Below are 12,921 nucleotides of genomic sequence, written 5' to 3' on the forward strand. Positions count from 1 at the left end.
CCTGTTATTTCGCTTCTAACTCATGGTAAAAGTCTTCCACAAACCTTTCAGAAAAATGGCAACGCTTTCTTCTGCAAGGAAGAATGCATTTGTAGCAACACTTTCTTCTGAAGTTACCAGGGCATTAATAATTAGCATGTGGTGATGCGAGACAGACGAGAAAATTGTCCAGGGTACCAGCTTGCCTCTTTTTCACCTAAAAGTGGCAAACCACGGGTAAAGAAGACAAGCATCATATATCTCTTTGGAATTTACTCTCTTTTTTTCCTATTTATTGTTCTTTTTCATCATCCCAATTTTATACTGATGAATTTTGGTACAAGAGATTAATCATACGCAAGGTTGCTCTAGCTCAAATTTACAGTTTGGGCAAGGTTCACGACCCGACGAGGCCCTTGTGCCGTGCGTACGCAACAATGGAGACGAACATGAAGGCACAGAAAAGTCCTGACACGAGAACCACCTGTGACGCAGGAACAAAGTTTACAGCTTGGTTAGACAGGCCACAATTTATTGACGGTAAACGACCCTTTTGTAATGGTTGACTTACCCATTTGAATACGTATCCATGGTTGTCATTCCAGGTGTATGGAATGTTCATACCAAAAATTCCGGCAACCAATGAGTAAAGCGACAGGCATACGGTCCCAGAACTCAAGAATAGCTCTAGCTGCAGGAAGAAGCAAATCCAAGTTATATTACTGTTGCAGAAAGTCGGGAGGCACAATGACAGAGTATTTATATAACTACTAGAATTTATACTTGCAAGCATTACTAACTAGAATAGCACAATCAGCTGAATCAATGGTAACCAAGTTTTATGAAACATTTAGCTTATTTCAGTGTGGGTTTAACAGCATGCTAGTTTGAAATCAATTCTATTTTTGTGGAATTTGCACTTAAGAAAAGAGAATCATGAGGTCTTGTAGTTCAGAAATTACCTGAATTAACTGATTACGGTGGTTGTCAAGCTGCACGAGAGGTAATGAGGTGAGTGCCAAGATTAAAAGATCAGCATGCCGTGCACAGCTATATCATAGGGAAATGTTACCTGGATATTAATGTAATCTTCTGTGTCATCAATGTACTCTCTCAGCTGAAACAGTATAGCAGACAAATACAGTCAGCAAAGGGTGAAAGCCTAGAGTACTATTAATTTTCAACGATGTTGTGTTGTAAACAAAAGCCTTAGGCCATGTTTTGCTAGCCCATTTTGATATTGTAAATTCGACTTAGCTGCCTCAACTTACCGTTGTCAATTTGTTTAATGTGCCATCAATTTGCATGAAGTATGCCTGCAAATTTAAGAAACTTTTAGTATCTCAGCCAGAGAATGACAAGACATTGTGATGCAGAAAAACAAAAAAGACCTCCAACAACATCTCTAGCTCTTCAACATCATTTTCATTTCCATGTATAGTTGGGGCACTGGCTCTGCTTGCTCTTGATATTTTTGAACCAATAGTCGGGGATGCTGGGAACCAATTTGGTCCACCAGAGCCACTGACAGGGGAAGCTGCCCCAGCCAACTTTCTGGACAAGTAAAGATCAGCCATGTCATCGTCATCATCCAATAATTGTTCAAGTTCATCTCTCACCTGGCAAAGAGAACAAACATTTTGTGATCTAATAGGAAAGCATGAACAAGAAAAGCTAGTAAATAACGGGTGATACACACCAAGTATGCAAGAGAATAGAAAGCAGAACTGTATGTTGTCAAATATAGAATAGTATATAATATTACCAATGCTCTTCTAGATGATTGAGGTTCTTTAATTCTGTTTATAAAATAACTAACCCTGGACACAAGAATGTACGTGCTATGACATAGCAAAGAAATGTTAAAAGCATGGCAATGCCTGTCAGAAGTGCACAAATTCTTCAGCTAATATGGCTAATTATCAGAACAATCTCACAACAAAAGTAGAAATCAGATGAGAATATGGCATAAAAATACAGTGAACATCATGACTATTATCTGAAAAATATAAAGATAATTAACTGCACTCAGTAGTGTCAAATAGCAAACCAAGAAATCAGACCTTCTGAACCCTCGCATTCAATCGTGTCATACCACTTTTTAACTTCCGCACCCTATCCAAGTTGCGGCTGCTAATCTGTGTGTTTGTAGTAGATCAAGTTAGTATGCATAATGCAGTTGATGTGCTGAGAATGTAACAAGTAGTTAAGAGACCTATAATGGCTATATGATAAGCATAGAAGTTTCAAGGAATAGCTGTGAAGATTTGCCATACAATTCTCAAATGTAACTTCTGTTCATCGTACAATTACTTAATGCAACTTTAGCTACAATTTTGTTTGGCAACAAACGGAAATCAATAATACAGCACTCCACTTCTTGGGCAAACTACACTATTATGCTGCTAAAATTGTGAATAGCATAAGTTCAGACAAGTATATGCTCACTACATCAGTAAATTGCAAGATATCATAATTTCTTAACCTTAAGTTATCACATAGTTGCTGGCATTATATGGATGGTGAAACATATATGGACATTTGAGCTATAGAAAAGAATCAAGGTAACAGCTGTGGCATGAATTTGGTCAGTCTGTGCAAAAATTCCTACTGAAAAATGTTACTAGCACAACCTATGAATCAGAATTTGATTTATAAATTGTAATTGAACAGTTTATAGTACAAGTAAAATATGATGTGGAAGCATTATTTTACCAATCAAGTACCCAATTATATATTTATTTCACATATGAAAAATAAGGGGAATTAGTTCATCTAGCAATTAACATATTATGCTTGTTGCTTCAAATAAAATCACACATATCATGTTTCTAGGAGTAATCAAGTTCATAACAAGGGAATACAGTATGGTAAGCATATATTCAGTCACCTTGGATGTCAGTTCATCCAAAGCTGGGTAAGCAGCACTCTCCAACTCAGTAGTGCGTGCACCAAGAAAACTGCAAATGGCTTCCAAAGTAACCTCCAGTGCGCGGAATTCAAAGGGAGATTCTGGAGTTCATAAATTGTATTGCGGGATATTAACAAACTATTGATGGAGTTCACAAACAACAAATAGAATATTACAATCAAAACAACCACAACAGTTGTTAGACATTGGTAGGATTTTATCAGCATACCAGCCGGTGTTGATTGATGGAGTGATAGGATAGATAGAAAGTTTCCAAGTCAATTTGATGCAAGGGGATCAACTTATGGTTATAAAATGGCACATCAATTGTAATATGTATTACATACTGTAGACTAAATTAAACCAAACAAATACTATTCTGTAGAGGGTCAGAAAGTCCTCATATAGTGATAGATCAATGTTATTATTCTCAAGTTTCTGTGTTTATATGCCTACCACGATGTGTTAATTTAGTCATGGCTCGTGAATCCAGTTGAATCCATATCAGGGTCCTTCAATTTTCTTTCATTTATCCCAAAATCTCAGTTTAAGACAAAATCCCAATATAGACTGACACATAATATATTGATCTAGTGCAAGAAAGTCCAATAGACATCGCAGAATAATAATTATGTTTCATGACTGTATGCTTTGGACTTTTCTACTTGGAGTGACAGGTCGCGTTGTTCAACTGAATGTCCAACTGAAAAGGACACAAATTAAAGAAGAATACAACAGGATGGTGTGGCCGCAACCCAATAAAGAATTTTGCGGCCAATTAATATTTTTGAATTCTTTCATATTTCTTAAAAACATGTTGTGCGTTGTTTTTTTCCAATTCCTTGACATCAAAAGGGTATTGGCATTTCACCATCAAGGAAGAAACATATACTAGAAGTTACCACAACAAACATCATACAGACAGAATCGTGTTGCCAATATGAACATCAGCAGTTCAGAAAGAATCACAAGCCAAACTTACCATCTTCTTCAGCACCTTCCACATCATGTTGAGTGGCACTTGAAGGTGCAAGTCGTCTCCGGAGCTCCTCTACTACAGGAATCACATTATCATCTAATGGATCCCGGAGCAAAACCTGAGCACAGCATAAAAACATTTACTGTGAGTTACCACCAGCATCGCTTGGCATCTATGAAAATGACATTTAAGATCCTCACAGTTCTATATAAATTATAAACTATAGCCCCTAGTTTATTATATAGAAAACAGACTTGAGACAACTGCAATATTGTACTCTATTCAAAGTGGCAACAAATTTAATCTTAAACTAACAGAAGCCTAGAAAATCAGCATTGTATGGAGCTATAGGTTCAGAAAACTATGCATCATTCCCCTTTGAGCATCCTGCAACTCCTAGAAATTGAGACAAAACTCCAAAGTAGTGCTGCATCCGTATATAATCCCCAATCACCTGATGAGAATTTCAACATTATAGATAGCTAACCAATAAGTGAAGAGACGGTTGAATTGTGCACATAGTCCCCCCCCCCCCCCCCCACCCCCAACCCAAATGGAACCTTCTTACATGACAAACAATCAGAAGGGGGAAAGGAATTAAACATCACCTCTTCAGCAGTAATGATCGCCTTGATATGCTGCTCGACCCACCGAAGGAAAATTCCAGCAGGAAGAAACACGGAATTCGTTAGAAATCACCACGATAGAGCCGTAATAATCATTAAAATACAGTGTTCAAACATTAAAAAAAAAACAGTTGTATCAATTCGCTAGCTCCCTTCACTTGGATCAGAAACCCGTTCAATCAAATCGTCCTCGTGAGGATGAGGTAGGCAATCATGGAATCAGTCGGGTACGTGCACCTAGTACAACCTTGACTCTACGCGCAACAGCAAGACAGAGCATGAATCACAACGTAATCCGACCCACCGAAAACAAATCCTTAAAAAACATGCGAAATTGGGGGTAATAATTCCCGGGAATTCGCCGTCACGAATCCGGCGCTCCACGATCCCATCGCATATCGAACCGAAAATCCCGGATGAAGTCGGGCGGGGGGATTGGGGGGCGCGAACCTCGAGATTGAGGACGATGGCGCGCTCGCGGCCGAGGATGGTGGATGGGTAGGAGAGCAGCGGGTCGAGGATGCGCAGGTCGCGCGCGTTGATGTCGACGCGGTGCATGATGGCGTACTTGTCGGCGTCCAGCACCCGCTCCTCCCCCGCCGCGTCGAACAGGATCCAGCTCCTCGACGCCCCGCGCTTCTTCCCTCCCGCCCCCGCCGCCGCCGCCGCCGCAGCCGCCGCCTCCCCGGCGACGACGACCGCCGCAGCCATCTCCGCTCCGGCCCCCACGTCGTTCTCCCTCTCACATCTCCCCGGCGACTCCCGCCGCCGCCGCCGCCGCCGCCACTACGCCCCCCGCGCGCGGTGGTGCTGATGGATGGATGGCGCTCTCGGAGTTCCTTCCTTCCGCTTCGGGGTGCGGCCGCGACGAGAGGGAGGAAAAAGGAAACGAAACCTTTGCGGTAAAAAGGAGTCGTTGATAAACGGCGGCGTGGTGCGGTGCGTGCGTGCGAAACAGCGAGGAGGAGAGAAAAGAGGAGAGATGCTGCCAATGCAGAATTGCAGATGCAGCGGATGGATGGATGCATGAGATTACCGGTCGCGGTCGGTGCGTTTGGGTTGTTAACTACTCCGTCCGTTTCACATTAAAGTTATTTTGATATTTTCTCCAGTCAAATATTTTTAAATTTGTAAAAAAATACTCCCCCGTCCCAAAATATAAGCATTTTTTTTTTTTGACTCTGACACAGTCTCCGAGATGTTATTTGACCAACAATATCAGATGATTTAAATAAAAAGAGTTACATATTATGATAGTTTGTTTAATGATAAATCTTATAACATTAATTTTACATGATTGATCTTTTTTTTCTATTAATAGCTAAAGTTAAAAATATTTGATTTGTCAATATTCTAAAAATACTTATATTTTGGAACAGATGGAGTAATAATATTTCTAATACAGAATGGACATATTATTAAAATATATTCAATGTTAAGTTTGATATAACTAATTTGGTGTTGTAGATGTTACTAGATTTTTTTATAAATTTTATCAAACTTGAAAAGGTTTTACTAGTAAAAAGTTAAAATAATATGAAACGGAGGAGTAACTCTGATTTAGGTTAGCTTATGAAAGTGATTAGTATAGTAATGATGGGTCAATGTGTCTTTTGTGTGTGTTAGTTCTCGCGTGGATTCGCCGATCGAGCCGGAAGAGAGAGAGCACGGGGGACGACGGGATGCGGGATGCTTTGGGGGTGGATGGCGACGCGACGCGGTGGGGGCGAGATCGAATACGATGCCGCTGCCAATCTGCCATGCGTACCTACGTGACGCGCGGGCGAGGCCGAGCGGCGAGCGGAGTCGCCCGTCCGTGTGTTCGGTTGGTCCACGCTTTGCTTCCCTCGCCGTACGCACGCTGCGGCCTGCGGCCTGCGGCTGCGCGCGCCGGGCCAAGCGGAGAGCGGTGCGAGGCGGCGCGCGCGCGCGTACGTACGCACCGCTGCGCGCGGTCACGCCGTGCGGCGCCAGCTTTTCCTGCATGCGGCGTTGGCGACGTACTACGTACGTACTGGATCGCGTATCCATGTCACGGGTACAAATGATGAGATGATAGCCGCGGCGTGCAATCACAAGAATTGATTTTAACTACAGCCTCTGTCCCGAAATACATTCATTTATAAGCTCCTTTTCCCCCACATTTGACCATCAGTCTTATTTAATTTTTTTTATTAATATTTTTATTATTATTAGATGATGAAACATGGATTATATTGTATGCGTGACTTTTAAAAAAAGAATCATATTTTTAGAAAATAAGACGACAGTCAAACGTCGGACATAGAAACCATAAATTTATTTACGAACGTTTATAATCGGCTCCTCAATAGTGATAATTGTCGGTTGGCGTCTGTGGTTTTTTCCATAAAATTTATGTGTTACATCTGTTTTCACAACAAGGAGGGTGTACCGTATATGTACAGCATCTCAGACGACGAAAGCACGTAGTAGTACCAGAGGATGAGAGGAGTCATTCTGGCACGACATTGGGTTTACCGTAAACAAATTGATACAGGGAAAATTCGTAGTAGTACTTGTTAACACATGGCATCGGAAAGCTGAGACAAGATCCAACCAAGCGGTCCGTGCACCGTGGGATCTTACTAGATTCCAGTGACAAAAGCAAAGTGAGATACAGCTTGTGCACGTCGACTCATCACTCTCACCGGAGCTTGAGAACAACGTCTCTGCACAAAGATGGCAGGAGCATAGATTCCACAGACAGATAAGTTGAGAAAGAGGATTCCACGAGAACAAAAGCCTCATGAAAATCTCCGGTAAAAAAAAAACTTCTTTAGTACTAAAATATAATAACCTAAGATCGAAGGAGACATTTCCAAGGCCTATAAATCTGAATAGGCATGCAGTACTAGAAAATGTTTCATCCGATTCTTGTTTTTTATATTTTAGGACGGTGGACATACCTATGATTTATAGTATTAGGAAATATTTTATCTAATCCTAGATTTTTATATTTTAGGACGGAGGAAGCCGTGCATGACACGCATGCTGACATGCTGTATGCTACACGTGTGTCGACGTCGTGTTCCCAGCCGAAGAAGAAAAGAACGGTCGCCTCCTGGAGTGGCTGGATTGGCGCTAAACGTGAAGTACTAAGCCAAATACTGCCACCTAAGGCCTTATCCAGTGGTACGAGCCGACTGCTAGCTCATACGCGCTCGGTACAGTGCCGGCCACTGCCTGGGCGAGCGTGCCTGTGAGAGGACACCGCCTCGGTGAGCGTGTGAGCTAGCGCTTGAAGAAGAACTAGCGCGTCCTGTTCATCAATTAAAAAACTCTATGAGCTAGCTAAGAGCTGCCCATTGGAGACGGCCTAAGAAGGCTAGAAGATGTTGAATTCAGGACCGTACTTTATCATGTCATACTTTTTTTTCATAATTTGTTAGATACTATAAAAACACCCGTGCGTTGTAACGAGTGAAGGCTATTTTAATCTTATTATTGTTCATTGTGAGAATTCGTTTGGATATATATTTTTCTAAGAATTCATTGTAAGAATTTGTTTGGATATATATTTTTCTAAAAAATCATATCAGGTTAACATGCGAGTTTATTTTAAAGAGATTTCTTATACGACTCCTTATTTATTTTCAAAAACGAACGAACTTAAAACCCAACTCAAATACGGATAAGTATTTCCAAAAGCGAATGAACTTAAAAACCGACTCATACAAGTACCGACAAAAACAATTTCAATTTTTATAATAGTAGAGATTTGATGACTGGGATTTTTTTTCTTATATTTTGTAAAAGATGAATTTTGGTTTGCATGTTTATAGAGTTTTATATATATACATATACATATATATATGTATATGTATATATATATGTATATATACATACATATATGTATGTATATATATATATATATATATATGTGTATATATATGTATATGTGTATGTGTGCGTGCGAGCGCGCGCGTGTGTGTATATATATATATATGAAAATTATATGCTACTACCGGGAGTAACTACTCCCACCTTATCCAGCTCACTAATTCAGAGTCTTTATTGGCGGGTTAATAGCTCCATTTTCGGTTTGAGAGAATTTTTCCAGTTGATGTTCTGCGAAATTTTCTACCGTGGAATTTTTTTCAATTGATGTTCTGTCATTTTCAGTTTAGATACATTTTCTGCCGGGACGAGCAGAAGATGGAGTTTGTTTAGGAAGAGCGGAATGCATTTTTTTTTTCAAACGATGTTCTGCTCCATTTTCGGTTTGGGATTTTTTCAATTCATGTTCTGCCCCATTTCCAAACGATGTTCTGCTTCCTTCCTAACTGATGTTCTGTTCCTTTTTATTGGATCATAACCTGACCCATTAAGAAGAGGGAGTAACTACTCCCGGTAGTAGGAAATAGGTGTCCTATATATATATATATATATATATATATATATATATATAATGGGGCACCATGGTGTATGGGCTCCATGAGTGTAAACCGTTAGATGAGACCTTGATCAAGGAGATTGATGTGTTTCTAAGATTAACGGGTTTACACCCGTATTTAATTTCTTATTTGGAAGGTGCAATGCCCTGTTCAAAAAACTGGCGCATGCATTGTACTAATTAAGCCGTATTTAATGCCCTTTGATTTACTTACATAATTATGGCAAATCAAGGAAACATTTGAACAGATAAATCATAATCCTTAATTTTGGGTATGCATAACGTATATAAAGTATATGTACTCCGTTTTTGTTTCTTAAAATTACGGGAGTGAATTATATTAGAATATATACCTAGATTCTATTCCCACAGCCGGCCAAGGAAAAAATAATTAGAGTATTTATTAATGTTTTGTTTTTCCGGTATAAATGTAAATTCTACATTATTCACAAATGATTTGGTTTCTCTGTGCTATGATTTACATAGGTATATAACCGGTTTGTTTTGTGAAAATAGTAGTTGCCCCTATTTATGTGGATACGTATATGGCATGAAATAGATTCTTGTAGTTATATGCATAGTACCGCGATGTACATATGTAATATAATTTGCTACGGGTGTGACATTCATGTAGGTATATACACAGTACCGGTGTATACATGTAATATATACACTCCTTATTAGTTTGCATGACCATGGAATAAATTATAGTTTGCATGACCATCGAATAATCTATCTTCTATTTTTATCTGGCTATGTATCGTTATGTGTATGTATAATATACCTACTGTGTCAGGGTATAAGCTAATAAAATTGCTTTCAATTAGATAGGTTATATCACTGCGTGCTAGCTAGCTAGCTACGTGTGTGACGAATATATATATATATGTACACATATACTTTTCAATACGCTAGATATATAGAAATGAGAACTTTTGCATAGTTTATTTTAACTATAGTTAAATTTATTTAAAGTATGGAGTATAGAACCTATAGATCGGTCTTCTGCTTAATTCTTTTATAAAAAAGGATTTCACCCGTATATTGGTTATATCTCCTATGGCTAAGTATGTGACAAATATACCTTCTCATACAAGTCTATAACCATATTCCACTTTTAACTAAAACTGAAAAGAATTAATGAATTGTATGCTCGTTTCTCATAGCATTTTTTTGAGACGAGGCAAAGCCAACTATGTTTATCTCTACGCCAGTGTATATACCCGATTTTTGGTTATCGATTAAGTTAGGTATATACCCGATTTTTTGTTAGCGATTAAGTTTGGTATTTACACGTTTAAATCTTCATACTCATTTAATTTGTGTATACACCCGATTTAATCGAAGTCTTTTTTTATATAATCGTATTAATCAGGCATACACCAATTTAATTTTTCATACTTGCTTAAATTGGGTATAAGCTATTTTTTCACAATCAATCAAATTGGTTATATACCCTATTTAATTTTTCATACTCATTGGTATAGAACCGGAGGGATTACTTAAAAATTTATTATTATTATACAGGGTATATACACAAAAAGAAAATCAAGTTACAAGGAGAAATTAACCTAACTATGTTGGAATTAATAAACCAAAGAACAATTTGGGGGTAGATGTGAAAATTTAGATAAATTGCTAGGTTGTTGAAGAAAAAAAAGAAATTGGTCTGCTGGAAATCGGACTTGTTCATTCAAAATTGTCTTGATGAGAAACCCTGTTCAGCAAGTCCAAAATTGTTGAACATCTCTACCATCGGATTAATGATCATTTGTTTTGTCCAGACAATTGACAGGTGAATGAAAGAGCATCTAATCTTCTTTAGAATTTTGCATAACATAATCATCCTACAAAACACAGGTAGAACCAAATGTCAAACTCCCTGCAAAAACCTATGCATTTGAAATTAAGAAGCCTGCTTTATGATGATAGGAACATACTTGCAATGGGGAACGAAACGCGAAGCAATTGATCTCCATGACGACGATGAGGACATGGAGAGATGGCAGGCGCGGCAGATAGGAAGCAGCCGAACTGCGTCTACGTGGTGATCGAGGGGTGAATTCAGTCAGCTAGTTCACATGCAAACCATCAGCGGAAATGAACACCCATATCACTACCTACAATCATCCAATATAATCATGTTTGTTTGGGTTCCAGATGATCGATTTCACATGGATTCAGTTACTAAAATACCTTTAAAAATAGAAAATCATCTGTACATACACACAGAGAATACGAACAATAATCATTGGTACCTAAAAAAAATCCAAAAAATACAAGCGATAATTTATATGTTCCAGTTGATTTGACGTACCTAAAAAAGGTGGCAACCAGTTACTTCTTGGGGCGAGGAACGAGCTTGAGCCTTGAGGACGGAGTCGCATACAACAATCGTGGCTACGACGAGGCTTGCGGACGACCAGCGACGTGCTCATGAAGATTAGCGACAAAGATTTGTGGAGGCCTGGCTGCGTCGTCGGATATGGCGAACAACCAGCAGCCCACGACGAAGAAGCTCGGGCACGTCCGTTCATGCAACGGCTTGTCGACGGAGAATCTCGCCGACGTCGTCCGGCGGTGTAGCAGCATGGAGTCGAAACAACAACAGTATGTAAAATATGGAATGCCATCTCTACTAGTGTATATGTACACAAAGAATAGAAAGTATAAATCGGTATTGATGGAAATAAATCAATTACATCGAAATTAGTTGATTTGATTCAATATCATGTCAAATTTGGAAATGAATTATCACACAATCACATTAATATTTCAAATGGAAATTAAGTACGTGCATGGAAGCTTATATGGAAACGATGGGAGTTAATCACGTCAGTGATTCATAGTATTTCACTAGTACATGCATGCAATCCTGTGGGTATAGTAAAAATGGAAACATTTAATCGGGTTTAACCCGCTAACAGGTCTATAATCCGGTTTAAGTAGCACGAATCCTAAAGCACTTAAACGGTGGATGCTGTTGGAGCCCATACTTAATTTGTGTGTGAAACAAATTCGTTTTCAGATATAACGATCGATAGGAAACAGATGTACATTCATGTACGTACGTGAGGCAGAATATAGCGATAGATCAGAAGCAGCTTTGCATGATATACGGGTGTGCTCTTTCCTTGCGTGACGTGGGCCGTTGGAAACATGGGCTTGACTGCAACATGTACCAGCTTAATATACTTGGCTGTGGTTTTTGGAAAGAATACAGATAAGGATCGGACTGATGAAGAGATATACACGAGCGATTAGCGGCTTAAAACACCTTGCGCGGAAAGAACCAACTACAAACATGCTTAGGATTCTGAACGGATGACAGATTTGCGACGTACGAAGATGACGGCAAAAACATCTTAGATTTTTATAATAAGTAGAGATATGTCTATTTCACGGTAATAGTTGTGACTTATCATATTTTTTCACTGGCGTGTTTTCTATGTCAGATTTTACAACTCTATAAGATATGGATCAATCGGTACAATTGTGTGGTTTTGTTCCCTTTTTTTTCTCCAGTTAATTGTACAATTGTAAGAGTCTATGGCCTGAATTTTCTTGTAAATTACTCTAGATCAGATCTCTTCTTTTTAAAAAATAAAAGTAGAAACTCAATGTCCTTTTCAAAGGTTTCTTCCGAAAAATCGATTGGTATAAATTTGTATATGCGAAATAAACTTATATTTTGATAAGCTGTTAGTCAAAACCTATCTAATGTTACCTTTTTTCCAGATAAAATAGACCATGCAAAAATCAACAGACAATTAAAACCATATCATTTCATATCCACTTTTTTCACTACAAGCAATCAGGGTGATGAGCTAGATTGACATGTACTTCCTCTGTTCCAAAAATGTTGACGCTTTAAGATTTTTAAGCTAGTTAGCTTCAGGTTAAAATGACTAAATTTGTCATTTCATTGAGTCTACATGCACTCAGCATGTTATAATGAACCCCTGCATGCAAGATACTACTTCCACCGTCTCATTTAAAGTGCAGTTTTGGG

The 12,921-nt window shown here is 38.8% G+C and overlaps 1 protein-coding gene across 1 annotated transcript; it reads right to left on the bottom strand.

The window, feature by feature from the left end:
- Nucleotides 1–217: 217 nt before the first annotated feature.
- On the bottom strand, nt 218–5,473 carry LOC127768099 (magnesium transporter MRS2-I). The gene is made up of 11 exons (XM_052293622.1): nt 4,946–5,473; nt 4,478–4,507; nt 3,873–3,987; nt 2,870–2,991; nt 2,043–2,117; nt 1,371–1,598; nt 1,251–1,295; nt 1,052–1,096; nt 942–971; nt 551–670; nt 218–463 (listed from the first exon to the last, which is right to left on the bottom strand). The coding sequence occupies exons 1-11, from the start codon at nt 5,204–5,206 to the stop codon at nt 377–379; spliced, it is 1,158 nt and encodes a 385-aa protein (XP_052149582.1). The 5' UTR covers nt 5,207–5,473; the 3' UTR covers nt 218–376.
- Nucleotides 5,474–12,921: the final 7,448 nt, after the last annotated feature.

This window comes from Oryza glaberrima, chromosome 3 (assembly GCF_000147395.1).
Source record: "Oryza glaberrima chromosome 3, OglaRS2, whole genome shotgun sequence".
Lineage (NCBI taxonomy): Eukaryota > Viridiplantae > Streptophyta > Magnoliopsida > Poales > Poaceae > Oryza > Oryza glaberrima.